Consider the following 26,663-nt stretch of genomic DNA (forward strand, 5'->3'; position numbering starts at 1 on the left):
AATGTCATGTCCCCTGCAGAGCCCCCTTTTAATGGAATGACCACAACAGATCCCCCCCTTCAATGTAATGTCCGCAGCAGAGTCCCCCCTTTAATGAAATGTCATGGTATTTCCATCATCATATGGACCCAAAGAACAAAAAGGGATGTGTAACCTGTACTATACAGAATATTAAATGGTACCATTAGAAAGTACATGTCACAGGTGCCCCTGCAACCCATATCCCGTCTCGCAGGCGCACCCGTGTGCCTCCGTGTGCCTCTCACCTCTCCCGGCTCCAGTGGCGATCCCTGCGATGTCTGCGCTGCGGCATGCACACTCCCGTGTCCTAGGGCGCGTGCGTGCTAGCTCTGTAAAATTTAAAGGTCCAGCAAACCGCTAATTGGCGCTGGCCAGCTGCTTGCCATTATAAATTCCAGCACCTTCCTATGTCCCCTGCCGGATCTTTGTGCTTCCATGCCTGAGAGAAATCCGTATTCCCAGCCCTCTGCGCTTATCCGGATTTACCGTTGTGAACTGGATTCTGTTCCTGACTCCAATCCCGTGCTGCCTGTCCTGACTTATTGCTACGTTCCTGACTTGAATCCCGTGCTGCCTGTCTCAACCTCCTGCCTGTCCCTGACCACGAGTTTGCCTGACGATTCTGTACTACGCCTTGGCCGCCACCGCAGACAAAGTCGCGCCTGTGGACCGACCTGGCGGTACCAGGCACAACAAGTCCAACCTGCTTTGCTGCGGGCTCTGGTGAAAATCGGGTACCACTTAGACTCCGGTCCCAGGTGTCGGCTTACGTCATCGTCTGCGGTGCTATAGAGGATCCACTACCACCTATTCTGACAGTACACTTTGTCCAGCATATAATAAGCCCTTAAACATCTTTGTAAATAAAAAAAAATATGGCTCGTGGAAGGAGAGGGGTAAAAAACATAGCAGAAAACTTGGAAAATCTGGTCTTGAAGGGGTAATGTTCAATACAAAAATAGGGTCACGTGCCACACAATAGTGGCTCAGATACTTCTTAAATCCCTGTGCAAGCAGTTTACACCTAAAAGAACGTGCAAAGTCCATCAGAAAACGGGCGCAAAACCCTTAGTAAATGTGAACAAGAGTAGCGATGCATCCAGCAGCCAGGCAGGTATAAGGACAAAACTGTAATGATACAATGAACTTTTAAAACTGAAGTTTATTTCATTCTTTTTAAAAAAAAAGTTTAAAAAAGGTACCATGATGGATTAACTGACGCGTTTAGAACTAAATGTAGTTCTTAGTCATAGTCTGATCATCACAATATTCAAATTAGTTGTATGTGATTACATCACAAGGTGAAAGACAAGTACAAGGATATATGGCATTAGACAGGGTGGAATAAAGAATACTTAATATATATATATACATTAAATCATATCTTGAGTTTAAGCCATGAGGGGCTCTAGTATTCATAGTCATGATCCAAAAAGCCTCTCTGTTACGGAGGGCTTTCACCCAGTCCCCGCCTCTTTGGGGCGGGCAACTCGTTCAATAGGTACAATGATGAGCTGTGAGGTTTCACCCTTGTGTGTATCCCTGCAAAGCTTAGATACAGAAGAAATCTTCTGTATCTAAGCATTGCAGGGATACTCACGAGGGTAAAACCTCACAGCTCATTGTTAGGCTTTTTGGATCATGACTATGAATAGTAGAGCCCCTCATGGCTTAAACTCAAGATATGATTTAATGTATATATATTAAGTATTCTTTATCTATTTATTCCACTTGTCTTTCACCTTGTGATGTAATCAGTGACTTGTGAGCCGCCCACTTCCGTTTGTTTTCACATACAACTAATTTGAATATTGTGATGATCAGACTATGACTAAGAGCTACATTTAGTTTGAAACACATCAGTTATTCCATCATGGTACCTTTTTTAAACTTTTTTTTTAAAAGAATGAAATAAACTTCAGTTTTTATCATTACATTTATGTCCTTATACCTGCTTGGCTGCTGGATTCATTGCTACTCTTGTCCAATTATGCACTGATCCGAGTTTGTCCGCCCACCGGCAATGAACACGTGGCTGTACACAGTGGGTAAGCTGAAAAAACGTTTTTCTTTTTTTTGCTTATTAAATGTTCCCTATTGTTTTATACTTCCCACTCCCCACAAACATAGCAAAAAAACAACAGAACCTCTGTGTGTCTTCTACTGAAGAAAGATATAGGATTGATATTTCCTGCAAGTAAATAAACCATCCGTAAATAATTTGAAACTTACTAAATGAATATATCTTTAATTATAGGAACTTTGTACTTTTGAGGAATCATTTGAAGAATTTACTTCAAGACATAGTCTTGAATGGAAATTTTTGTCTCTTGATCACAGGTGAGTAAATTGTTTGTCCAAGTATACTAAACCAATGACTATCTCCAATTGAACCTGCAAACTACAATAGTGCTAATGTAATGAGTTTAGTGTTAGTGTCAATGATATAGTGCTAGAATCAATATCAATCAAGGTCATATAATAGTAGACACCAACACTGTGCAACACTGAAGAATAATGTCCAGAAGTTCTGGTTGAGACAAGTTTATAGGCACAGTATACATATATACCCAATTGAATATTTTTTTTTATTATTATTCTATACAGGGCTCCACCAATCATAGGATATTTACCTTTTGAAGTTCTTGGTACATCAGGATATGATTACTATCATGTTGATGACCTCGATATTTTAGCCAAGTGTCATGAACACTGTAAGTGGTTTTAATGAAGAAAATAAATACTTTATTTGTTTCTTTACTTTTATATCCCATGGTTTAGAAGTATTAAAGAGGTATCTTGAATCTCTCTATTCCTTTTATCCCTTAATTTTTAGAAATGTCATTCTCTAAATAAATTTGGACACCATTATTCAACATGTCTATTGCAATGTATCATATTACACATTTTGGGTCTACATTAAATGTAGAAAACAATGAAAAGAAGGGTTTCCATATAGTCACCACTTACAACTTACAGGTGATTGGTAGCATAGAAGAGTATCCAGTTTGGAAGCATCTTCAGAAGTACAGCAGGGCACTGAGAAACATTAGGAATGAATCAGTGGGGCATGACTATGCTTAGATGCATATGAGGCGTTTTAAATATAATTTCATTCTAATAGAACACCACTGAATATCCTATTTTTTCTATTTCTCATTTACAATAGCGTTGTTAAAATATTACAGGTTGAATGTGTTCTTTAAAAATAGACTTACATAACATAAAACAAAGAAGATCTGCCAACAAAATCAAGCATGGATAAACCAAGGGCACAACTGTGGTAATCTTCTTATTTGTTATCTATGGCCTCCTTTCTTCTAAAATCAACTTTCAAAAGTAATGAGCTTGAAGGCTACAAGGGTGGTTCCAGAGCCCCTCTGTGCTGCAGATTCACAGGCTGTTAGACTTTCTCAACCTGTCCCTCTGCTCCTTCCCAGCACTGCCTCCCTCTGCCTGATTTAATCTTACTGCAGCACAGGAAGTTCCCGGCACACAGTGGGAAGGGGAAGTGCTCCTTGCTCATGTAACAGCCTATGAATCTGCAGTGCAGAAGGGACTATAGGAACCTTCCCAGAAGCCCTTCAGACTCATTAGCATAATTTTAAAAGTTTTAGAAGGAAGGTGACCACGGATAACAAATATAAGAAGATTACCACAGTCACAGTGCCTGGATGTATCAGTAAGTGGCCCTGGTTTATCATGCTTGATGGTAGATTTCCTTTAAATAATACTATTATAATGAAGTAGTTCAAAGAAGAATCATATTCCTTTGTTAATAAATGTATTTGCTTTTCTCAACAGTAATGCAGTTTGGAAAAGGAAAGTCTTGCTGCTATCGGTTTCTTACCAAAGGTCAACAGTGGATCTGGCTTCAGACTCGTTACTATATTACTTATCATCAGTGGAATTCCAAGCCTGAGTTTATTGTATGCACACATTCTGTTGTAAGGTACAGCTGTATTTAACACTTTCTTAAGAAAAAAAATTATGTGTGTCTCCAACAGATATATTTTATTTCTATATGAGGATTTATTCTTTATTATTATTTATAATATACAGGCAGTCCCTGCGTTACATACAGAATAGCTTCTGTAGGTTTCTTCTTAAGTTGAATTTGTATGTAAATTGGGACTGTAAATTTTATAATTGTAACCCCAGACAATAGTTTTTTTTGGTCTCTGTGCCAATTGGATTTTAAAACTTTTGGGTTGTCATAAGAACGAGGATTAGCAATAAAGCTTAATTACAGACACCTTTAATAACTGTTACAGCTGTTTATTGTAGCCTTAGGCTAAAGTACAGTAAATTACCAACATCCAGAAGTCCGTTTGTAACTAGGGGTCGTCTGTAAGTTGGGTGTTCCTCAGTAGGGGACTGCCAGTATATTCATCTCATCTTGTTTATTGTCGATGATTTTGACAGGGTGCTTTATTGTCTAGGGAACTGTTTCATTGCATATAAAGACAAGAATAAACCTGATATTATTGCATAGAACCTACAGATTCATTGTGAGCTATCATGAAACACAAGGGATATCTCTTCAAGGGGAAATTGGTAGTTTGCATCATGTACTAGCACCAATAGTTTATTATTATTAATTATAAGTAATAATAATATATTTAAATATTTATATTTAATGTATACAACCATCATTTCTGCAGCAACCATGGGGGACATAATAACATAGTCATATAAAAATGTTTATTCAGTAAAGAGTTGCAATTTTATATCTATTTATTTTATGTGACTGTATGTGAATATAACATGGAAGGGTACTGCTTACAGGACAATGCCAACTTAAAAGAAAACTAAAGAAAGACACTTGCAGGTTGGTTCCTATAGGATGATTGCTTATGAGTTATTGTTTAAAGGAAACCTACCACTTCTGAAGGTAGGTATGAGATGCAAACACCGGGCACCAGCTCAGGGTGAGCTGGTGCCGGTGCTTAGTTTCGTTAGTGTTAAAACCGCGGTATCACGGTTTTAACACTTTTTAAACTTTCTAGCAGAAACTGCTTCGGCTCTGCGTGCGCACGATCGTGCGCGCGCCTACATTGGAAATGCCGCAGGCGTTGCGCGCGCACAGTCGCGCGCAACGCCGAAGCAGTTTCTACTATAAAGTTTAAAAAGTGTTAAAACCGCGATACCGCGGTTTTAACACTAACGAGACTAAGCACCGGCACCAGCTCACCCTGAGCTGGTGCCCGGTGTTTGCATCTCATACCTACCTTCAGAAGTGGTAGGTTTCCTTTAAGTATAAAATTATTTTCCAAACAATATTGGACAGAAAGAAGAAGACTATCTTTCAGAAGCTTTACATAGTTGTTTGCATGATGTTACATGCTGTTATTTAAACAATAAATACTATTATATATCTGTGTGTATTGATGTGTATTAATAAAGCAAGTTATATAATTAATGTAATTAATGAATATTGTAAATTTTAGATAGTATTGCATGCTCTGTTTTAAGCATCATGTTTTTGCAAAGCAGTTATGCAGATGTTCAAGTGGAGAAGAGGCAAAAAATGGATAAGGATAATACCACATTAGATGCAATTGTCACATCCAAATTAAAGGTACCAACTCTTATTTTATATTTTAGTTATTTTTTCAATATCTGATTGGTGAGGCCTACACCCAGCCCATACATGATCAGCTGTTTAGGATTACTGCTGAGTTGGACACTATACCGTGTGTGGAGCAAGAAGCAGATAGTTTAGTGTAGCACCCATGCAGGGCCGGTTTAAGACAAAGTGGTGCCCTGGGCAAAACTAAAAGTGGGGCCCCAAACTAAAACAATTTTATGAACAGTCACATTCCGTAAGAGGCTCCTTTTAGCCCTGCACAATAATAACACTTTGTACTTTTATAGGTGATAGACAAATACAGGCAGTCCCCGAGTTACATACAAGATAGGTTCCGTAGGTTTGTTCTTAAGTTGAATTTGTATGTAAGTCGAAACTGTATATTTTATAATGGTAGATCCAGACAAAAAAAATTTTGCCCCAGTGACAATTGGAGTTTTAAAAATGTTTGCTGTTATTGGATCAAGGATTATCAATAAAGCTTCATTACAGACACCTTACAGCTGATCATTGCAGTCTGGAACTATACTAAAGCATCCAGAAAGCCTCACCAGAGGTCAGAGAGGTCCGTCTGTAACTAGGGGTCGTCTGTAAGATGTCTGTCGGATGTCCTTAAGTAGGGGACCGCCTGTAATAGGTAGATTGGTAATAGAAAATAAAGATGATAGATTAAAGATAGATTTATAGATGCAGAAATATAAAGTCGATTTTGTATAGATATCTAGATAAATATTAGAAGATAGATACGAGAGATAGATACAGTAGAAGAGAGATAGAAGATTGATAGATTGATGGATAGTTTGATGGATAGATTGATAAATTAACTCCTATTTATTTCAACCCCATACATGCTCTACATGGTAAAAAATCTCCCACCATTGCTGGCCTTTGATTGTATACAGAGGCTAAGCATTGACAGTGTGTGCACCCACTACAACCTACAGTCCACAGCTTAACTTCTGCAACAGATCAAATCAATTTATGGTATATATTGCACTGGTCAGAACCTCTTCCTATAGCCTATACTACTCATTGTTAAAGCATAGTATGTCAACTTGCAATCCATATAAACAAAATATTGCATCATAATGGTGGGTATTATGTGTAATATTTTCGATCCATCTCATGTTTTGCATACCTTTTTCACAACTATTAAGACATTAATAGATCCAATTAAGTAAACATATGCTCTTCGTTCAGTGGTAACAAAAAAGTTATTCTCTTTTTGTATAAAACTTTTTAGGAAAATGAGTTACATACAGAAAATGAAAAGCATCTTACAATTCTTGATGTTAGTGCCTCACAACTCAGTCGCAGTTGTTCTTCCTCTGTTTCCACAAGAAGCTCCCACAAATCGTCTAAAACTACGAAACCTTCATGTGAGTAAAGAAGTGTTATCTAGTTAAAAATTCTGAATAGCTCTGATTTAAAGAGGACCTGTCACCCATAACAAAAGCAGTAGGAGCTGCTTACTAAAGTAAGCAGCTCCTAGCGCTATCTTCGATGCAGCAGTGTTACCCTGCTGGCGTTATCCAAACCCTCTGATAAGGCTAACAAACACTGCTACGAAGTACAATGGAAACGCTGGACCACGCTCAAAGCGGTCCGGCATATTCATGAGGGGGCGGTCCGAGGTGCTTATTCCCCGGACCACTCCGCCCACTCCATAGGCCGGCGGTGACTGCCTAGCTTCATGCTTTGAGCGCAGTTCGGCATTTCGATTGTACTTCGCAGCACTGTTTGTTAGCATTAACGGAGGGTTCCGATAACGTTAGCAAGGTAATTCTGCTGCATCGGAGATAGCACTAGGAGCTGCTTACTTTACTAAGCAGCTACTAGTTCTTTTGTTATGGGTGACCGGTCGTCTTTAATAAATTAACCACCACCGTAACAAAATAACTCATATAGTTAGGTACAGGTGCATCTCAATAAATCAGAATATCAACAAAAAGTGATTTATTTTTTCAGTAATTTAGTTCAGAAAGTTAAACTTAGAGAATCATTATAGACAGAGTGAAAGTTTTCAAGTGTTTATGTATGTGATTCTGATGATTTTGGCTTACAGCCAAGGAAAAACCAAAAGTCATGTCATACAATTTTTACATTATATAAGACCAACTGTAAAAAAATGTTTGAACACAGAAATGTTGGCTAAATGAAAAGTATGTATCGCAAAACTCTCAATACTTAGTCTGGGCTCCTTTTACATGAATGACTTCATCAATGTGGTGTGGCATGAGATGTTTTGAAAACCCATAAATAATAATAATAATAATAATAATTCTGTTATTAGTATAGTGCTCACAGATTACGCAGTGCTGCACAGAGTTTGCCAGTTCAGTCCCTGTCTCCATGGGGCTCACAATCTAATCAACCTACCAGTATGTTTTTGGAGTGTGGGAGGAAACCAGAGGACCTGGAGGAAATCCACGTAAACACGGAGAGAACATACAAACACTTTGCGGATGTTGACCTGGATGGGACTTGACTGCATTGTTGGATCTGGAGTCTCTCATCTTACTCTGGACGATACCTCAAAGATTCTCTATGGGGTTAAGGTCAGGCGAGTTTGCTGGCCAATCAAGCACAGCTATACTGTGGTAATTAAACCAGGTGTTGGTACTTTTGCAGTTTGGATAGGTGGCAAGTCCTACTGGAATATTAAAATTCCATCCTCAAAAAGGTTTTTAGCAGAGGGAAGCATGAAATGCTCTAAAATTTCCTGGTAGATGCATGTGCTGACTTTGGTCTTGATAAAAGACAGTGGACCTACACCATCAGATGACATGGCTCCCAAACCATCACACAACCTGGGCTTCCGTAACACCTCTGCATCGCCATCAGCTGATTTCCATGCCAACGCCACATTTATGCAATCATTCATGCAGAAGGGGCCCCATTCAAGTACTGCATGCATTTAGTGTATATACTGTTCCAACATTTCTGTGTTCAAAAATTTTAGTTGGGCTTATATAATATTCTATTTTTTTGAGTTATCGATTTTTAAAGACGGGGATTTAATAATGAAAACGCAAAAAAATACAAAAATGATGTGGTCCTTAAGGGGTTAACAACTGTTTTTCCACATTAGCCTAAAATCTGGTCTTCATGCAGTTTAAAGGTTCACCCCTTCACTATTTCCATGTAGTATTAAGAAAGGATAAGAGATCTGTTTTGCATAATATAGGGCACTGCGAACTAAAGGTCACACATGTCTTATCTTTTATTGAAAACTAACCCCATTTTATTCTTAAATTAATTGCCTAATTCAACGTAATCTGGCATGAAATAAAATTAATAATAATGTGCCAGTCAATAATATGTGTATATAAATTATTACCTTTATATTTACCTTTTAACAGCTACAAGTTCTAAGCAGACCTCAGAAGTTAAGTCATTTGACGGAGTCTCTAGTATGCAGCATGATGTTCAACTTCAATTACTGAATCTCTCTACCCCGATGCAGGTGTGAATCAGTAAGGTTTTTTATAGAATGAAATTGATTTTTATGTCTTCCTGTTTCAAGTACAGTAGCAGTAGTATAGAAATGAATCAGGTTATTTCTGCCAAAACTGGTAACTGTGGAAATATAGTGAATTTGTGATTAGACAGTTTATTAGCTGCTATCACGATGCAGAATGTAATTGTGGGCATAGCCAGTTGAACTTTATGTAAGAAGTTAGAAAACACAGTTAACACATTTTACTGTATAAGACAGAGCCAATTGCCAAAAACATATTTTAACAGGAAATTTATTATAGGGGTACTCCAGGAATCAGCATTATTCATATACAAATGAGTCAGTACAATATAAGCTATAAGCTAAAATTTTGCTTCCCTTAGCAGAAAAATGCAGTGGGCATACACTGTAATGAAGAATTAAAATGTTACTGGCCCTTTAATCAGTCCGTTAATTTCCTCCACACGGAGAAGACACAGGACAGAAGATGGCCACTGGTCACATGTCCACATCACAAGGCCTGTACCTGCCTGAGTAGGTCATGTGATCAGCACTTTATTTTGGCTGTAGTTGGTTGGTTGCAGTGCATCCAGTATGGCCAGTGTTGTGGTGATGTGCCATGATGGCAGTTACACATCATTACTATGGTAACAGAACAAGAAAACCGGTTAGATCATCACTGGGAGCAGAAAATAATACAGAGGAGGAGTTACTGAGAACTAAAGGATCAAGGGTCTTGTAGTTTCCAGTGGTGGCCATCATGGTTATAACTTCACCTTCTTTAGAGAGGCCATAAAATTTTGTGAATCATAAAATCAAACTATTTAAGCTCCACTTTGTAACTAATGATATTGAGTTTTGTTATATTCATTTATTTATAGCATCATGGGTTTTTGTATGAGAAGTTCATATTCCCGGAATACCCCTTTAATACAATATAAAGTAGCTGCTCAACCCTCCTCTCTCTATTGGGAGGTGTTCAGTATGGCCGTATGTATAGGGAAAGATAGACTAAGCTCTGTCCATTCATATTGCCCGTTGAAATGCATAAGGCTTTAAGCTACCTATACAGAAACAGTACGGTGCGGGTAGCATACAACTGAATGAATCGGGCGCCTAATAGACATTTTTTCATATTTATAAGGAGTTTTACTATCAGGAAAAATGAGTTAAATATATTTTCTTATTACTCAAATAGCTTTGAGATCAGCTAGATGAAGTTTATGATCTTTAACCATCACTGATTTAAAGTGTTTTTATAAAACACAAAGTTTAAAAATTAAAAGGGTTATTTCACCTTCAGGATCAGGATGGGTCTCTAGGACTTGTAATGACATCATGTACAAACTCTAAAATTAGTGTAACCTTCCAACGCTGTGTGTTTCGATGATTTTTACACTGTCACTATTACATTTTAAATTATTTTATCAAGCAATGTAAAAAAATAATCACTGTAATGTTGGAACTTCGATAAAAGGCAACTGACTGGAAGAATTATGTTTTATTTCTAAACATGAAGTTTATAACAATTTAAAATGTTACAGGCCTCAGTTCAGCAGAGTGATGTCCAACAGTTGGTTTTGGAAAATACACTACAAACTGAACCAGCCCCTATTTCCCAGGTAGGTGATCAAATTGATTTTCAATTGTATCATGCTTACTTTTCATTATATATGACATATATATATTATATATGACATATATATGACAGGTCTGATCGATCCTACCATTTACTTACATACTACAGTATAGCAGTATATATGTTTCTGAGCATGTCGCTGGGTTAACAACAGTGACTGGTGCCAGCTCCGATCATGGGTGTTAAGGTGATGAAATATTATTTTATAAATTGTTTTGGCAAAAAAAAAGAGCTCTGATTGATTGCCATGAGCAAGTAGAACAATTCTGCTTTCAGACACTTTTAATAGATCTCCACCAATGACTAAATATGCTAGCCTTGAAAATCACAGATAGCATACGGACATGCAAGTGGCCTAAGTACTAGATTATATCAGCATCTGGGATTACTTTTAATCTCTGAAGAGCAAAATAAACTATTTGTGCCACATTTTCTAAATTTTATACACTTTTTTAGAGGTTCTTACAGTTTGTATGAAAAAAAGACTTAATGTGAGATTTATCAAGCTTTCTGCACCAAAGTTGTGGAGTAATATGGGCCCGAAAAATGTCTGAAATGCTTTGCCCCACATTTATTTAGGGTTTCAGACCATTTTAAGAACTTTTACCGACTAGTGCGAAAAGGGGTCAGGATCTTGTGAAAGAGGAGCATGGTTTTCCAACAGAAATTCTGTATACCAAAAATTTCTGTAGGTGCAAAAACACTGATAAATCTCCCACTATGGAAAGACAAATAAAAATAGCTGTGGCCTGTGTTGAGCAGTTAAGTCTAATTTTACCCCCTCCCACACACACACACACACAAAAAAAACTTCAATGTAAAAACAGTCTACAGCTTTGGTATTAAAGGGCTTGTGTTACACAGTGAATTTGGTTAGTCATCCAAAGATTGCAGTTGTCTTTTTCATAAGTAAGTGGATACAGTAATGTTAAAACTTAAAGTTGTCATAACTGCAACAATTCATCAGGTTTGAATTTCTTAAGACCTTTGTGTCGCTGCTGTTGTTGCAAATCAAAAGGTGAACGCATCACTGTCATAACTCAGTAATCTCTGTTTTCTTGATCTGCATTGCTTTAGCCCGTAGCACTAAAATCAACAGCTCATGAGTACTTTGAGGGTGCACGCAGTAGTCCAGTCTTATTCCAGGTGTTTCCAAATTGACAAAGCTGCAGCTTTTTTTCCTTCTTTGTCCTAATTGCCAATGGTAATTTGTTTTATGTTATTAGTTTTCTGCAAATGGCATGTTTCAAACAATCAAAAACCAACTAGAACAGAGGAGACTAAATATCCAGGCCAACATCCGTTATCAACAGGAAGAACTAAAAAAGATCCAGGAGCAGCTCAGTATGGTTCAGGAACCTAACTTACAAGTGAGTCTCATCACTTCATTTTCTTTACTAAGTAATGAACATTTTCTTATTTTATCAAATAATATCCTAGTATAAATTTTTTTTTTTACATTGAATTTAAAATGTTTGATTTCATGTTAGAGAAAAAGTTCATTAGTAAACAAGAACAATAATCAATGTTCATAACTCACAAGTCTTGTCTCTATAAAATGCCAGATGCTCCCCTCTCCCTGCAACTTTGCCTTTTCAACCCCATTTTGCAGTCTAGTATTTCCATAATTCAGAAACAGGGGTTGCTGGTAAATAGTTGGAGAGGAGCTGGTATATGCTCTGCTGCGATTACCGACCACTACCCTATTCAGCTTTATTAGATGCAGGAGTGTTTTACTGCACTGCTGAGAAATTAATAGCCTCACCATTTGGAATGATAAGATTATAAAGATAGAGGTGAGGTTTCGCTCTTAGGTCTGGAGGGAATTTCCACATGAGGTGTTATTTAAAACATATACATTTTACGTAGACCACGTATTGCATTATGCCTCGTGTATTGCAACATAGTGTATTATAATTTTCCACGCTACTTACCTTTTTTGGCAACCATCTTTCTAATATCCTTACATTGGAATGTATACATTTACATGTATATACACTTCTAATTATTATTATATATATATTTTTGGGCTAATCCTCACGTCCCGGGTGTCTTTTACAAAACTTTATTACATGTATATGCTAATTTTTTTATGCGGCTACTGGGGCGTGGAGTAGCCGGACATGAGGCTTCTAGTCGCGGCTCCTCCACGCCCCAGTAGCCGCGTTACTCCGCCTACCAGGTAATCTTCGCCTACCATGCACAGAACGCAGGCCATCTGCTGCGCGGCCGCGGCTCCGGGGGCTGGAACTTCTGCGCATTCGCAGTAGCCAGGGGACCCGGACGAGTGGCGCAGCTACCAGGAGCTGCGCGCCGAAGATTACCTGGTAGGCGGAGCAACGCGGCTACTCCACGCCCCAGTAGCCGCGTTACTCCGCGTAGCCTCATGTCCGGCTACTCCACGCCCCAGTAGCCGCATAAAAAAATTAGCATATACATGTAATAAAGTTTTGTAAAAGACACCCAGGACATGAGGATTAGCCCAAAAAAAGGCTATCCTCACGTCCCATCCATCCACCTACCACCCCTTCTACCTTCATAGGTAGAATCGGGTGGTAGGTGCCCTTTAAAGCTCTCAGTATTGATCCCCCATGGTAGTTTGAACCTACCAACTAAATTATTTATAGCTCCCATATTATTTACAAACAGTACCCCATATAACCCACCCTTAATTAAAATGTATTCCCCATATATAGATCCTGCAGTTAAATTAAAATCCAGCCCCCCATAGTTTAAGTAAATACAGCACCCCAAAGTTTTAGTATATACAGCCCCCTTAGTTTTAGTACTATATTTACAGTCTCCACTAGAATGTAGAACCCCCCATAGTTTTATTAAATACAGTCCTCTGTTGTTTAAGTATATACATTGCCTTCCCTCCTCATAGTTTATTAAGAAACCAACAGATATACAGTTTGATTATTTACAGCCTCTTTCTTTAAATTTTTATTAAACCTGTTGGCCAGTAAAAACATTTTGACTACCGCTCTCTTCCTGTGCAATTATCCCACACCATCAAATGTCACCTGTCACATCACATGCCACCTGTGTCCTCCAGTGTGTACAGAACGGCACAGACACACAGATCTGAGCTTCTCTATCAATAGCATCTGTGTCTTACAGACACAGATGCAATTGATCTTTCTGATTGTATTCTTGCCTGGTCAAGTTTGGCAGGTTTGACAGCTGTTAGGGTGCGTTCAAATGCTGCACTAGCGCTGCGTTTACAAGCGCAGCGCTAGTGCAATGGGGGCATGCCTCAGTTAAACGCATACTATCAATAAACAATGTCACATGTTTTGCTGGAAACACTAATGAGGTCGAGCAGAGACACAACCCCCTGCGCTTGGAAACATAGCGCTGGTGCTGTGCAAGCACAGCATGTGACTACACCCTTAATCTGCCACCCATGACAGCGCTCTACCATCTAAAAAAATTATATTCAGTAGAATTGACAAAAATGCACCATTCCTGATTATATAAAAATTGTATTTTTTTTACTATGTTTAATACCCAAGGCACTCAACTTTTTTTTTAAATTGGTGTATGAAACTGTGACATTTCTTATGTGACCAATATAAGTTTTTATCGCACTGCAAATCTGCAGGTAATTGACCCCAAGTGCTAGTACCCTAAGTGCACTTTGTGCAGTCAGTATTTGTATCAGAATTTCATAGCCAAAGTTAGATACACAGAGGTGTACAGGTACTTCCATTATTATACTTTCTGTAGGATTAATTTATGATATTTGGTTTATAAATACTGACCAGAATACTGGAGTGTTCAAATGGCCTTATAAAAAGTTTTGTACATCATCTGTTCATTTTTCATTTTGGCTTTGTACTGATCCAAATAACTTTTTTGCCACTTTTGCCAGCCAACAATTTTCAGATTGGCGTTTCCTCTTTATAGATTTAAACTGAAGGAGATTATGCAGTAATAATCATTATGCTGTGGATTGCTTTGTGAAGTCTGCAGCATAAATCATGCAGAAGAATAAGCGGAAATGTTTTTACGCAGCACGTGGACTGATCTTGTTTGTAACCCATTATGCTGTGGAAATAGCTTCATGACAGCTGCTATACCCATCTGTGTGAAACTGGCCTGGTGAAGTATAAATTATGATCAAGTGATCTAAGTAATCTGTTCATTAAATATATTCTTTGAACTTCTAATTCTAGATGTTTTCCCAGCCTAACATTGTATCGGTGAACATTAACAATGTACCACAGATTGATCCCCAAAAACAACAGCTGCCCCTGATGTCTGGATGTCTGATACCTCAGCAACAAATGATGTCTACTTCTTCAGCTTCAGGGCAAATGTCAACCTATCATCTTGTAAACCAGCACCTGATACCACCTACTTCAGTTACCAGGAATGGAAGTGCCATACCTTGCAAGGTAGCATGTCATGTCTATCATATTTATTAGGCATTTCAAGGAACCTGATCAATAGCTTTTTGTTTTGCTTTCACAGGATTTTGCCAAATCTAGACAATTCTACATGATGTTAAATATTGATACTTTATAAATAAGGTTGTATTTCTATTTTGATTGGACTGCAATGGAATTGCTCAATGTGTAATTTCCCCAATAGATAACAGCTAATCACTTTAAAAGGTTTTGCCATTTCAGCAGATTCATGTTATTGTTTGTATTATAAAAAGTTGTACAACTTTTCAATATACTCTTTGTATCAATTATTCACAGTTTTCTGGATCTCTGCTTGCTGTCATTCTATGGAAAGCTTTTATGTTTACTTCCAGTGAACAGAAATCTGACCATGGTCACACAGGTGCAAGGCTCGTTATATCACACAGCTCTGATTACTCACTCTGATACTAACGAGCTGCGCACCTGTGTGATCACGGTCAGATTTCTATCCACTTGAAGTAACTTAGAAGCTTTCTATAGAATGATCTAGATAACTCTAAGGAATTGATACAGAATGTATATTGGAAAGTTGTACAACTTTGTATAATACAAACAATAACATTAATTTGCTGAAATAGAAATACCCCTTTAATGGCCGGATGATCCTCCTGACAGAGGTACTGGCTTACATTTTATAAATAATAAGACACACATTGTCGGATTGTTTGTAATCTGTCGTTATGATTTGACAGTATTGGAATGTCATTCTAGGTTCAGAAAGCATTGAGGACCCTTCCAGAAATATTAAGCAATAGCTACTCAGGCAGTGTAATCCCTACCTCTCAACACAACCCTCCCACAGCATTGTCACAGGATATAAATGCAGGACCATCCGCCGCTGTGCAGCAGGATAACAGGCAGCATCACCTGGCTCCAGATTTTAGTAATGACAGACACCTCAGGTAAGAGTATTTATTTACACCAATATATTGTTATTTGTAATATTTCATTCTGGGATACTTTCCCTGGTTCATTATATAAAGGTTATTTATCTAAACAAACATTGGGGCTGCCAAAAGTCTATTGAATCTATAGTTATGATTTTTTTTTATTTTTACAGAGAAATAGTGTAAAGGGAAACATGACGTTTCGGACCCCTGAAGGGTACACAAGGTCAAATAATTGTCTTTTTATAGACCCGCCAGAACGCACGGGTTCTGGAAGGCACAGGAAGTGATTTACAGTTGCCCAAACAACCTCTGGTTATGGTACAACAATAAATCTCAACCCGGAATGGCTGAAAGACCCCTTTCACTAGCCTCAGTAAAACAGAGCCTTATCAACCCAATAAGCTACCGCCAGTTCTCCTTTAATATAAGCCTGATCTGTAACAGGATTATATAGGGTGCATGTATTACCGGAATTACAACCCGGTAGCATGTATTTATCTGAGACACAGACATGGGGATTTATGGAGCAAGATGAAAGAGCAACTCAGGTTAAATTTTAATTTTAAATTTAATTGCCTTAAGGGCACATTAGACAAACAGTACACACAATAGATATATATACAGTTAACAGAGTACGAAATACACAGGTAAAACTACAAGTCAGAAATTCGTATGTTTAATTATTGTTATTTTATTTGAAAAACTACAATAAAAATACAATTATAAAAAAAAAAGAAATTCGTATGTTAGTTTATATGTGTGGGATGCTCTAATTATATTAGATGCAGACACATCCCTGCACACCTCCAGAAGAGCTCATTGGCCCCAACTGCCTGGTCATAGCTTCTCAAGGGGAAATCATATGGTAAGGGTTCTGATATCATTGGATGCGGGTGAATCCCTGGATCACACTGATGGCTTACTTGGATTATATTCTAGTAAAAAAAAGACCCAGTACTCACCTTTCCGTTGCCATCGCAGTTCCTCTGCTTTCTTCCGGCAGTGACAGGTCTGTGTGTGCTGGCAGTGCACACACTATTATATCAGACGCTGCTGGCATCATAGTCATAGTTTAAGCGCCGCTTGCACGGACCTGCCACTGCCAGGGGACTGGAATCAAGAAGTGGACCTGCAGGAGGCATCGAAAGGTGAGTATTGAGTATTTTTTATATACTGGGGCAGGCACTGGCTATATACTGGGGGTTTGCTGGTTGCCTATATACTGGGAGCTGTTTGGTTATATACTGGGGACTGGTTGGCTATACTGGGGGCTGGATGGCTACATACTAGGGGCTGCTTGGCTATAAACTGGGGTGGGCTAGCCAGCTATATACTGGGGGAAGGTGCTGGCTGGCTATATCTCCCAGGGGGGCAAGGCCTGTCTGGCTATATACTACTGGGCAGGGGGCTGGTTCTTTACTGGGCAGGGGTTGGCTGGCTATATACTATGGGCTGATTGGCAATATACTGGGGGCATGGGCTGGCTATATACTGGGGGCATGGGCTGGCTGGCTATATACTGGGCACTGGTTATATACTGGTGCATGGAGTGGATGGCTATACACTGAGGGCAAGGACTGACTATATACTGGGGGCTAGCTATATACTGGAGGCATGGGCTGGCTGGCTATATACTGGGAACTGGCTACATACTGGAGGCTGGCTGGCTTTATACTGGCTTTTTTCAATTTTACTTGGTTTTATTGCTGTTTTAGCTCCTATCTCTCAGTGATGGTCAGTGTAAAATTCCAGAGTGTGAGCAACACACTTCATGATCCCACTAGTGTGTGAGTCCAGGTTTATATACACTTTCATTTAGCTTCTGAACATTCTATATATGGCTGGCTATATACTGGGCACTGGTTATATACTGGTGCATGGGGTTGGTGGCTATACACTGAGGGCAAGGGCTGGCTATATACTTGGGGCTAGCTATATACTAGAGGCATGGGCTGGCTGGCTATATACTGGCAACTGGCTACATACTGGAGGCTGGCTGGCTTTATACTGGGAGCTTGCTGGCTTTATAATGGGGGCTGGCTATAAACTGGAAAGGGCAAGATATATACTGGGGCAGGTGCTGGCTGTATACTCTCAGGGACTGGATATATACTGCAGCAGCTGGCTTTATAGTAGGGGCTGGCTGGCTTTATACTGTGCAGGAGCCTGCTACATACTGGGGACTGGCTGGCACTATAATGGGAGGCAGGGGTCTGGCTAGCTATATACTGGGGGACAGGGGCTGGCTAGCTATATACTGAGGGGGCTGCCTGCTATATAATGGTGAACAGGGGGATGAATAGCAATATACTGGGTGGAGGTTGTGACCAATTATTTTCCCTACTTGAGTCAATAAGTTCCCAGTTTTTGTAGTAAAATTAGATACACGGGTATACACGGGTCGGCTTATACTCGAGTATATACAGTAAACATTTCTGTGTGTACAGGGCAAGAAAAGCTTCATCTGCTTCTTTTATGGTATATTTGATATTTTTATTGTAGAGCTTTACCTAGATTGAAGACATTTGCCATTTTATTCTAATTTTTGCAAGTATACTAGAAATTGTTAATATATTGTAATAGGCCCAACTATAAAATGGTCTTTTACTGAAAAATCCTAGCTATTTATGTGGTTCAGCTAGTTTCACTATAGTCACAACACTGGTCCCAACATTGACATTTGAGCAGACCTATGCATCAGTGCTTTTCACAATGGGTATGTGCTATTTTCCTATGTCCAGTGTTATTTAATAAAGACTGTTAAGGGAAAGTCATTTTGGTAAACAGGGTAACTAGCTATACCACACGAGTAGGTGGCAATGCTTAGTGGAAGCAACAATTAAAATAAAAATACCCTTAGGGGTGTAACTACGGCGGTAGCCACCATAGCAGCCACTATGGGGCCCACAGTTTCAGGGGGCCTTGTCATCTGACCTGACATTAAAGAATGGAGAATGTGCACCATTACATTGTACAACATAATTTTTATATAACATATATGTTATGTTTATCTGCTGTATATGTGTTTATCTGTGATGTGTATATGCTATATGGTGCATGGCATGTATGGTGTACGTCTGTATATGGCACTGTATGTCATAGTTATATGTTCTATATGTTTGTAAAAATGTATGTATGTGTGATGTATATATGCTCTATTTGTGTGCGTGTGTGTAAGAGTGCATAAATGTGTGTGTACGAAGAACTGTATTATATATATATATATATATATATATGTGTGTGTATAAATATGTGAGTATATATGAGAGTTAAGGGGGACCCATTTAGAAGTCTTCTATGAAGCCCTGCCTCTCCTAGTTAAAGGGGTGTGCCCATGAAAGAAAATTCTCAAATTACATTCCCTTAGTAATGTTTACACAATAAGGATAATTTCTCAACACTTACTTTACAATTTTACTCGCTTTTATTGCTGTTTTAGCTCCTATCACTCAGTGATGGTCAGTGTAAAATTCCAGAGTGTGGGCAACACACTTCATGATCCCTCTAGTGTATGACTCCACGTATACTCTTTCATTTAGCTTCTGAACACTCTACTAGTATCTGACAAATAGAAAAAGAGAGATTAGAAATAACAGATGAGATCCATAAGATGCATAGAACACACAATTACATTCTAAGCTTTGCTACATCTCAGCCACAACATACACTGTTAGAGCTGATGTGCCTCTCTCCCCTGGATAAAGACCATATCTGTCTATAGCTTGTAGAGTAAGTTTTCTCACGCTGTTCCTTGCCGGCAGAAAGTCTGTGTGTGTGTGTGAGCTTGTCTTGGAACATAAGGGTGGGGGAAGGAATGCAGACAGCAGCTAAATTTCGGTTTCTCCGGGTCTGATCCTGGAGCAACCGAAATTGTGCATAAAAGGACTGCTAGAGACAGGTTGGACTTAAATCTGTGAAATGCTGTATTCTTGTTAATAACATTGACCTAGAGAATGTGTTGTTTTGTTATCCCGAGTACATTTATGAATCCTGTCTTTGTGCCTTTAAGCCCCTGATACTCACCTTATTTTGTTCATGTCCTATAGACACTGGCCCTTATGCCAGTGTGCTTGGAAAGTCATTGCTAATTGCTGGTTGACTGTAGTGGCCATGTGCCTCCCAACTCCTAATAAATCCTGGGAGCACTGTGGGAGGACAGGAGCTTGAAGTAAGTACAGGCAGTCCCCTACTTAAGGACACCCGACTTACAGATGACCCATAGTTAAAGACGGACCCATCTTCCCACTGTGACCTCAGGTGAAGCTCTTTGAATGCTTTACTATAGTCCCAGACTGAAAAATGCAGTTGTAATAAAATATACAGTTTCGACTTACATACAAATTCGACTTAAGAACAAACTTACGGAACCTATCCTGCACGTAACCCGGGGACTGCCTGTAAATTGAAAAATAAGTTGAAGTTAATTGTTTTCTTATATTCAGGCTACTCCTCAGTCAACCTATCCAACCAATGATGCCAAGCTCATGTGCCACAAGAAGACCTTCACAAAGTGGACATCAGTCAAAGTATGTGACAAACAGTAGTTCATTGTATGGAAAATAAAAAAAGGGAACCTGTCATGGTAAACCTGGTGTCTAATCTGCATACTGCATATTATAGATATGGAGAGGTTGGGTGTATTTATATATACTGTAATTTTGTTAGAAAAGGTTTTCTTTAATTTGACTTTTAGGCATTTAAATTTCTACTCATTTCACAAAAAATAGGCTGTGCTCCTGAGTTTAGCTGAGGGAAGAAATGGACAGTTTATTCTACAACTTGCAAGGTTTCGAAAATGTCAAAAATGGAATAAACTGTTGTTTTCGTCATTTGAACTTGTGAGCGCTTTTTTTTTTTTTTTTTACTTAACTGCAGACATTATTACAATTAAATAAAATGTCTAAATTGTTTAGTTTTGAAAACAGGTCATTATAAACCTATATGTAGCCTTTCTCTCTCATGAAATGTATTTGGTGTTTCTGTGCATTTAGATTATGTAAGTGTCCTAGTATAACATTATTTTAGAAAAGTAAAGTAAAGTAAATCAAGTTACTAATTATTAGTTTTCCAGCTAATATTTATCGTAGGTTTCAAAGCTATTGTGGGTTTGGTAAGTTACGATTTAGATAGTTGAAAGAAATCATACGCCAGGAATTTTTGAGTTATAATGAACTTAAAAGGAATTTTTGGGGCCTAAGATATTGATGACATAACCTTAATATAAGTCTATAATATCAGCTGTAGACAATGGATATGAAATAACTGGCCTGTGCAGCCGGAACAGCAATTACAGGTGTTGCGCGTCTATCCTATGGCTAGGTCATCAGTGATTTCTAGTTAGAGAACGTCTGTTCATTGTGTACTCTGTAGGGAAATAATGTATAAGCATTTTATAGAAATCTGACATTTTTTCTTTCATTCAGCAGATATCCCCAAAGCCCACAAATATTTCAAAGTGTGGAAGTGCAGACTTCTGTCAGCAGTGGCCCAATTGTGCTCATGAGTCAAGCAATCTTACATCCTGGCTTTACAACACCACACTCTACCCAACAATACAATATCCAGCCTATGCAAGTTCAGCAGAAACAACAGCATTTTGTCCAAGTATGTGTCAGCGTAGTATAGAATTATTTTTAATAGTGATTTATTATTGCATCGTTAATATCCGGGGATGTGATTTGAGGCGCTGCAAGGGTGAGGTCGCAACCGGCCCAAGAGACTTAGGGAGCCATAAGGTGTCACTTTTGCATATCAGCAGACTACTACTATAAACCATACATTATAGTTGAGGGCCTGGCACAGCCTTTGCACTGGGGCCCATCAGTTATGCCACATGTAATACCCTTTAGAACTAATCTGCATTGTTTACAGGTTCCTTTCTATAACCTGCAAAAAATGTGGGTTAAATACATAGGAGAACACCTGTCGTTTCTAAATCTGAATGTTCTAGGTGATCTCGAACAGAAATTAGTCCAACCTCTCAAATTTATTTGCAAGAGTTATTGAGAACTAGGAAATAACCAAAGCTGAAGATGATACATGAGTTGTCAAGGCAACAGGTTATTCTTAGGTGGAAATCGAAGTGGAATCTTTGAGCCTTTGTATTCACATAATATCTAGCAATCTTTACTATGGATTCATAGATAATCTTTTCTCATAAGATTGATATTTTTAAAGTTCATTTTACATGTACAATTTTTATTTTAGTACCCAAGGGTATCAAAGAAGCTACATATATATAAAATATTCTCTTCACTTTTATTACTTTCACCAGGTAGCAGCAACAAGCACTTTACTCAAAGAGCAAGCCGATGCTTTGATTCTGCCTACCTACTCCCAGCAGCAAGGCTCCTCTTTGGAATTTCGGCAGCAGATCGCACCAAGGAGAACTAATAGTCTGTCTGAGACATAATCTATAGCAGTGGTGGCGAACCTATGGCACGGGTGCCAGAGGTGGCCCTCGGAGCCCTTTCTGTGGGCACCCAGGCCATGACCAGAGATGACTCCAGTTATCTTCCTGCAGTCCCAGATACCCCATGACTTGCTTCGCACAGAGCTATTTTAAAGTGACAGCTCTACCGGGGACTACTGGAGGAGTGGGAAGGTGTGGACAGATCTGGATTATCATTGTAGCTCCTGCACTGGCCCTGGCAATTCTTCCTGTTTATTGGACCTTGGAGAGAAACTACAATGATCATCCAAATTTCTTCTATTTTCTGCTTTATTGGTGTCCTCAGGATGCTAGTATGAAAGAAAAAACTGTTACAGAGCAGGGAGTATAAATCACGAATTAAATTTCTGTGTTGGTGCTTTGCGATAAATAAGTGGATCTTGGTTGTAGTTTGGGCACTCGGTCTCTAAAAGGTTCGCCATCGCTGATCTATAGCAAACCCAATCATCAGCAGCAGCTTGACAATCCAGTAGTATATGCTACATATTATTTTTCAAGGGCTGTGAAAAATAGTTCTGGGCCTTTACTTTGCTGTATATGGACTACATTCAGCAACAAGCATTCTCCTGAAAATATAGATTTTCTCTGTGTCAAATTTCAAATGTGAAGAGCTAAAACATGTACAGTCCGCAATGCCTGTATGACCAAATCCAGCTGCCCCAACTTTACAAGCTACAGTCTCACATTCTGCCCTTTGTTAACCCCTTAACGCCGCAGCCCCTTTTCATTTTTGCATTTTCATTTTTCACCTCCCACCTTCAAAGATCTATAACTGGCACTGATCGCAGGTGTTACCGGTAAACCTTTCCTGCAATATGCAGCAAAGACTTACCGGCTATGAAGAGGGCTCAACCCGTGAGCCCTCTCCATGCACCCGCACCCGGCATGTGATGTAATGCTACGTCACATGTCGGTAAGGGGTTAATATTAAAATTTTGTACCCTTGGTCCCCTGATTTTTCCCCTCTAGCACTTGCTGCATTGACCACTGATCTGTGTGTTGCTGTTTACTTTAAAAAAAGAAGGATCTGCCATAAAACACTACCATATATCATGTTTACCTTCAATAATTTACACTTAACTGTTTTTGAACGGAAAGCAACCATTTCAAAAATCCAACAAATACTCACCCACGTTCCTCTTGATGGACATTTTGTCCCTGCTGCTAAGTATACGTTTCTTTTTTAGGTGATCCTAGCATGTTAAGACTAGTGAAGAACACCGCCGGATCACCTAGACAAAATGTCCGGCACTCCTTCTGCTAATTATGTATGCTCCACACCTCCCTCCCTCTTGGGAGGTGACGAGGTGAGTATTTGTAGGGGTTTTTTTTGTTTTTTTAAATGGGTGATTTCCTTTAAGTTTGAAGAAACTCAGCAGAAAAAAAAAACAGAAATCTTCTTTGGATGAAGGCTTGCTCAGTCCCTCCATACAGACTCCACAATGTTAAAACCTGGGCTCTGGGGTAGCCAAATTATCATGTCCACTACTCCTTGCTTTATAGTTCTGATAATCTTCATGCAATTGCCTGCACAAGCATATTTTAAAATCTTCAGCCTGTCAATTTCCTGTACAAATTTTCACTAGGGTTTTCAGTTATGAAAAGGTGAAATCTCTGGTGAATGTTACAAAGTGGGCATGAAAATATTGATACACATGTGGACCTTTGGATAAATACGTAGCAAAGTATTTGTATTTATGAATTATAAAACTACAGAGAATAATTTTTGAAACTGGTACAAAGTAGAAATACATTGCAATTTAGTGGCTTTTGATTCTTTAACTTTTTGCATTGACCACTTCCTCGTTCTCATTTTATTACTAATAACACAATTATAATAGTTCAGAAGAGTCTTCTTTTACTGGGTCCTCAGCAGCCAAAACATCTGGGACTCCTTCTATGGCTCTTGTCCATACCAAAGTTTGTAATAATAATAATAATAATAATTCTTTATGTCCCTGTCCCCATGGGGGCTCACAATCTAGACAACTTAACTGTATATTTTGGAGTGTGGGAGGAAACCGGAAGACCCGGAGGAAACCCACGCAAACACGTTATAATAACCTCAGTTTACTATACAGGCGGTCCCCTACTTAAGAACACTCGACTTACATACGACCCCTAGTTACAAACGGACCTCTGGATATTGGTAATTTATTGTACTTTAGTCCTAGGCTACAATAATCAGCTGTAACAGTTATCAAAGGTGTCTGTAATGAAGCTTTAGTGTTAATCCTGGTTCTTATGACAACCCAACATTTTTAAAATCCAATTGTCACAAAGACCAAAAAGTTCTGGCTGGGATTACAATGATAAAATATACAGTTCCGACTTACATACAAATTCAACTTAAGAACAAACCTACAGACCCTATCTTGTATGTAACCCGGGGACTGCCTGTACCTGCAACAGAACATTCAGTTCAAGGGAATTTCAGGTCCTGCAACTATGAAAGACCTACACAGGGAAGCTCATTAATTGGTGATGTGTGGTTTACACCGTGGAGAAAGGTTAAAAGAACATAGCTCCTTCTGCAGTGTAACCTCAATCCCTGCACACTACAGGTCATGCTCTCATCCATTTTATGAGGGCTGAACCTGTAGCAACATCTGCTAAACTACAGAAATAATGCTTTCATCTCTTCCAACTCCTTCAGTAGTTTGATGCATCTGATGAGTGTTGTGTGGATCGGTCATTAATAATAACAGGCACAGTAAACCAATCAAAAGTCACTGTTAAAAGTGTCATGTTACTAGAAGGTTTTGTGCTGTTACTATGGCTCCATCTGGTGGTACAATCTGTCAATACAATATGTATGTATCAATGGTTTTAAATCATTGTAAACAATTGCAAATGCTAGTAGAAAGCAAACAATTAAGCACTTAACAAAGCACTTTCTCGTTTATTTAATATCTCAAAATCATATAAATTTGTCTTCACACATAAAATTGCATTTGTCTTTTCATTATCCATTGGTAACTCTTTAAGGTAGGCAGTGGACACAGGAAAAAAGATAAAGAATACACAAAAAAAATTTCACCACAAGATGGCTTCCTCTGTAATCTTTGTATCAGCAGCAAGAAAATATTCATGAATATATCCATTTAATAGGGGATAACTTGCTGATCAGTGGGTTCCCAGTGGTGGGGACATATACCACAAATTAGTGGGGCACCAGATTGTATATGTGCGCTGCCACAGCTTTCACTGTCTCTGGCACTGTAGAAATGCCACTGAGATACAGCTGGTCTCCTACTTAAGGACACCCAACTTACAGACGGCCCCTAGTTACAGACGGTCCCCTCTGCCCACTGTGACCTCTGGTAAAGCTCTCTGGATGCTTTACAGCTGATCATTGCAGTCTAGGATGATAGTAAAGTGTCTGTAATTACCGTATTTTCCGGACTATAAGGCGCACTTAAAAGCCTTGGATTTCCGTGGAAATCCAAAGTGCGCCTTATAGTCCGGTGCGCCCTATCTATGGCACAGGGCACAGGGCAGCGGACCATACTTACATAGGTCCCCGCTACCGGAGACCGGAGATCTCCAGCGGGAACTGCAGACCACGCGGCATGAACAACTTCTGCCGCGTGGTCTGCAGTTCCCGCTGGAGATCTGCTGTCTCCGGTAGCGGGGACCTATGTAAGTATGGTCCGCTGCCCTCCTCCACCTCCCCCTCACCTTCCCCGCGTTCCCCGTCGCGTTCCCCGTCGCGTCTCGGCGTCGCGTCCCGTCGCGTCCCGTCGGGTCTCCGCCACGACCCCAGACCTCCGCCACGCCCCCGGACCCCGCGCCTTATAGTCCGATGCGCCTTATATATGTAATTATTACATATATAAGGCGCATCGGACTAATGCGCCTTATAGTCCGGTGCGGCTTATAAGGCGCAAAATACGGCAAGTTTTATTGATAATCCTTGGTCCCATTACAGCAAAAAAAGTTGATACTCCAATTGTCACAGGGAAAAAAAAAAGTTTTATCTTTATCTACAATGATAAAATATACAGTGCCAACCTACATACAAATTCAACTTAAGAACAAACCTACGGAACCTATCTTGTACATAACCCGGGGACTGTCTGTAATAAGAGCAACGGCTGCATGTGCGATCAGCTGCTCCGTTCATTTAGTTGCCATTTTTTTTGGCGTACAAGCCCTTAATATAGTCGCTATTCC

At 39.2% G+C, this 26,663-nt stretch overlaps 1 protein-coding gene across 5 annotated transcripts in view; it reads left to right on the forward strand.

The window, feature by feature from the left end:
* The window catches only part of NPAS2 (neuronal PAS domain protein 2), a 68,995-nt gene extending 43,008 nt beyond the window's left edge, over positions 1–25,987 (forward strand). For 4 of the 5 annotated variants that reach the window (XM_072135854.1, XM_072135850.1, XM_072135852.1 and 1 more), the window contains 13 exons: positions 2,279–2,361; positions 2,629–2,735; positions 3,826–3,973; positions 5,518–5,602; positions 6,855–6,990; positions 8,974–9,077; positions 10,616–10,693; positions 11,937–12,080; positions 14,892–15,113; positions 15,858–16,048; positions 20,479–20,562; positions 21,460–21,640; positions 22,311–25,987. In XM_072135854.1, coding sequence (XP_071991955.1) covers positions 2,279–2,361; positions 2,629–2,735; positions 3,826–3,973; positions 5,518–5,602; positions 6,855–6,990; positions 8,974–9,077; positions 10,616–10,693; positions 11,937–12,080; positions 14,892–15,113; positions 15,858–16,048; positions 20,479–20,562; positions 21,460–21,640; positions 22,311–22,448 — 1,701 coding nt within the window. In that variant the 3' untranslated portion in view covers positions 22,449–25,987. The remainder of the gene's footprint in view (positions 1–2,278; positions 2,362–2,628; positions 2,736–3,825; positions 3,974–5,517; positions 5,603–6,854; positions 6,991–8,973; positions 9,078–10,615; positions 10,694–11,936; positions 12,081–14,891; positions 15,114–15,857; positions 16,049–20,478; positions 20,563–21,459; positions 21,641–22,310) is intronic. The other variant, XM_072135851.1, reaches the window with a different exon arrangement.
* The last annotated feature ends 676 nt before the right edge of the window (positions 25,988–26,663 follow it).

This window comes from Engystomops pustulosus, chromosome 2 (assembly GCF_040894005.1).
Source record: "Engystomops pustulosus chromosome 2, aEngPut4.maternal, whole genome shotgun sequence".
NCBI classification, from domain to species: Eukaryota; Metazoa; Chordata; class Amphibia; order Anura; family Leptodactylidae; genus Engystomops; species Engystomops pustulosus.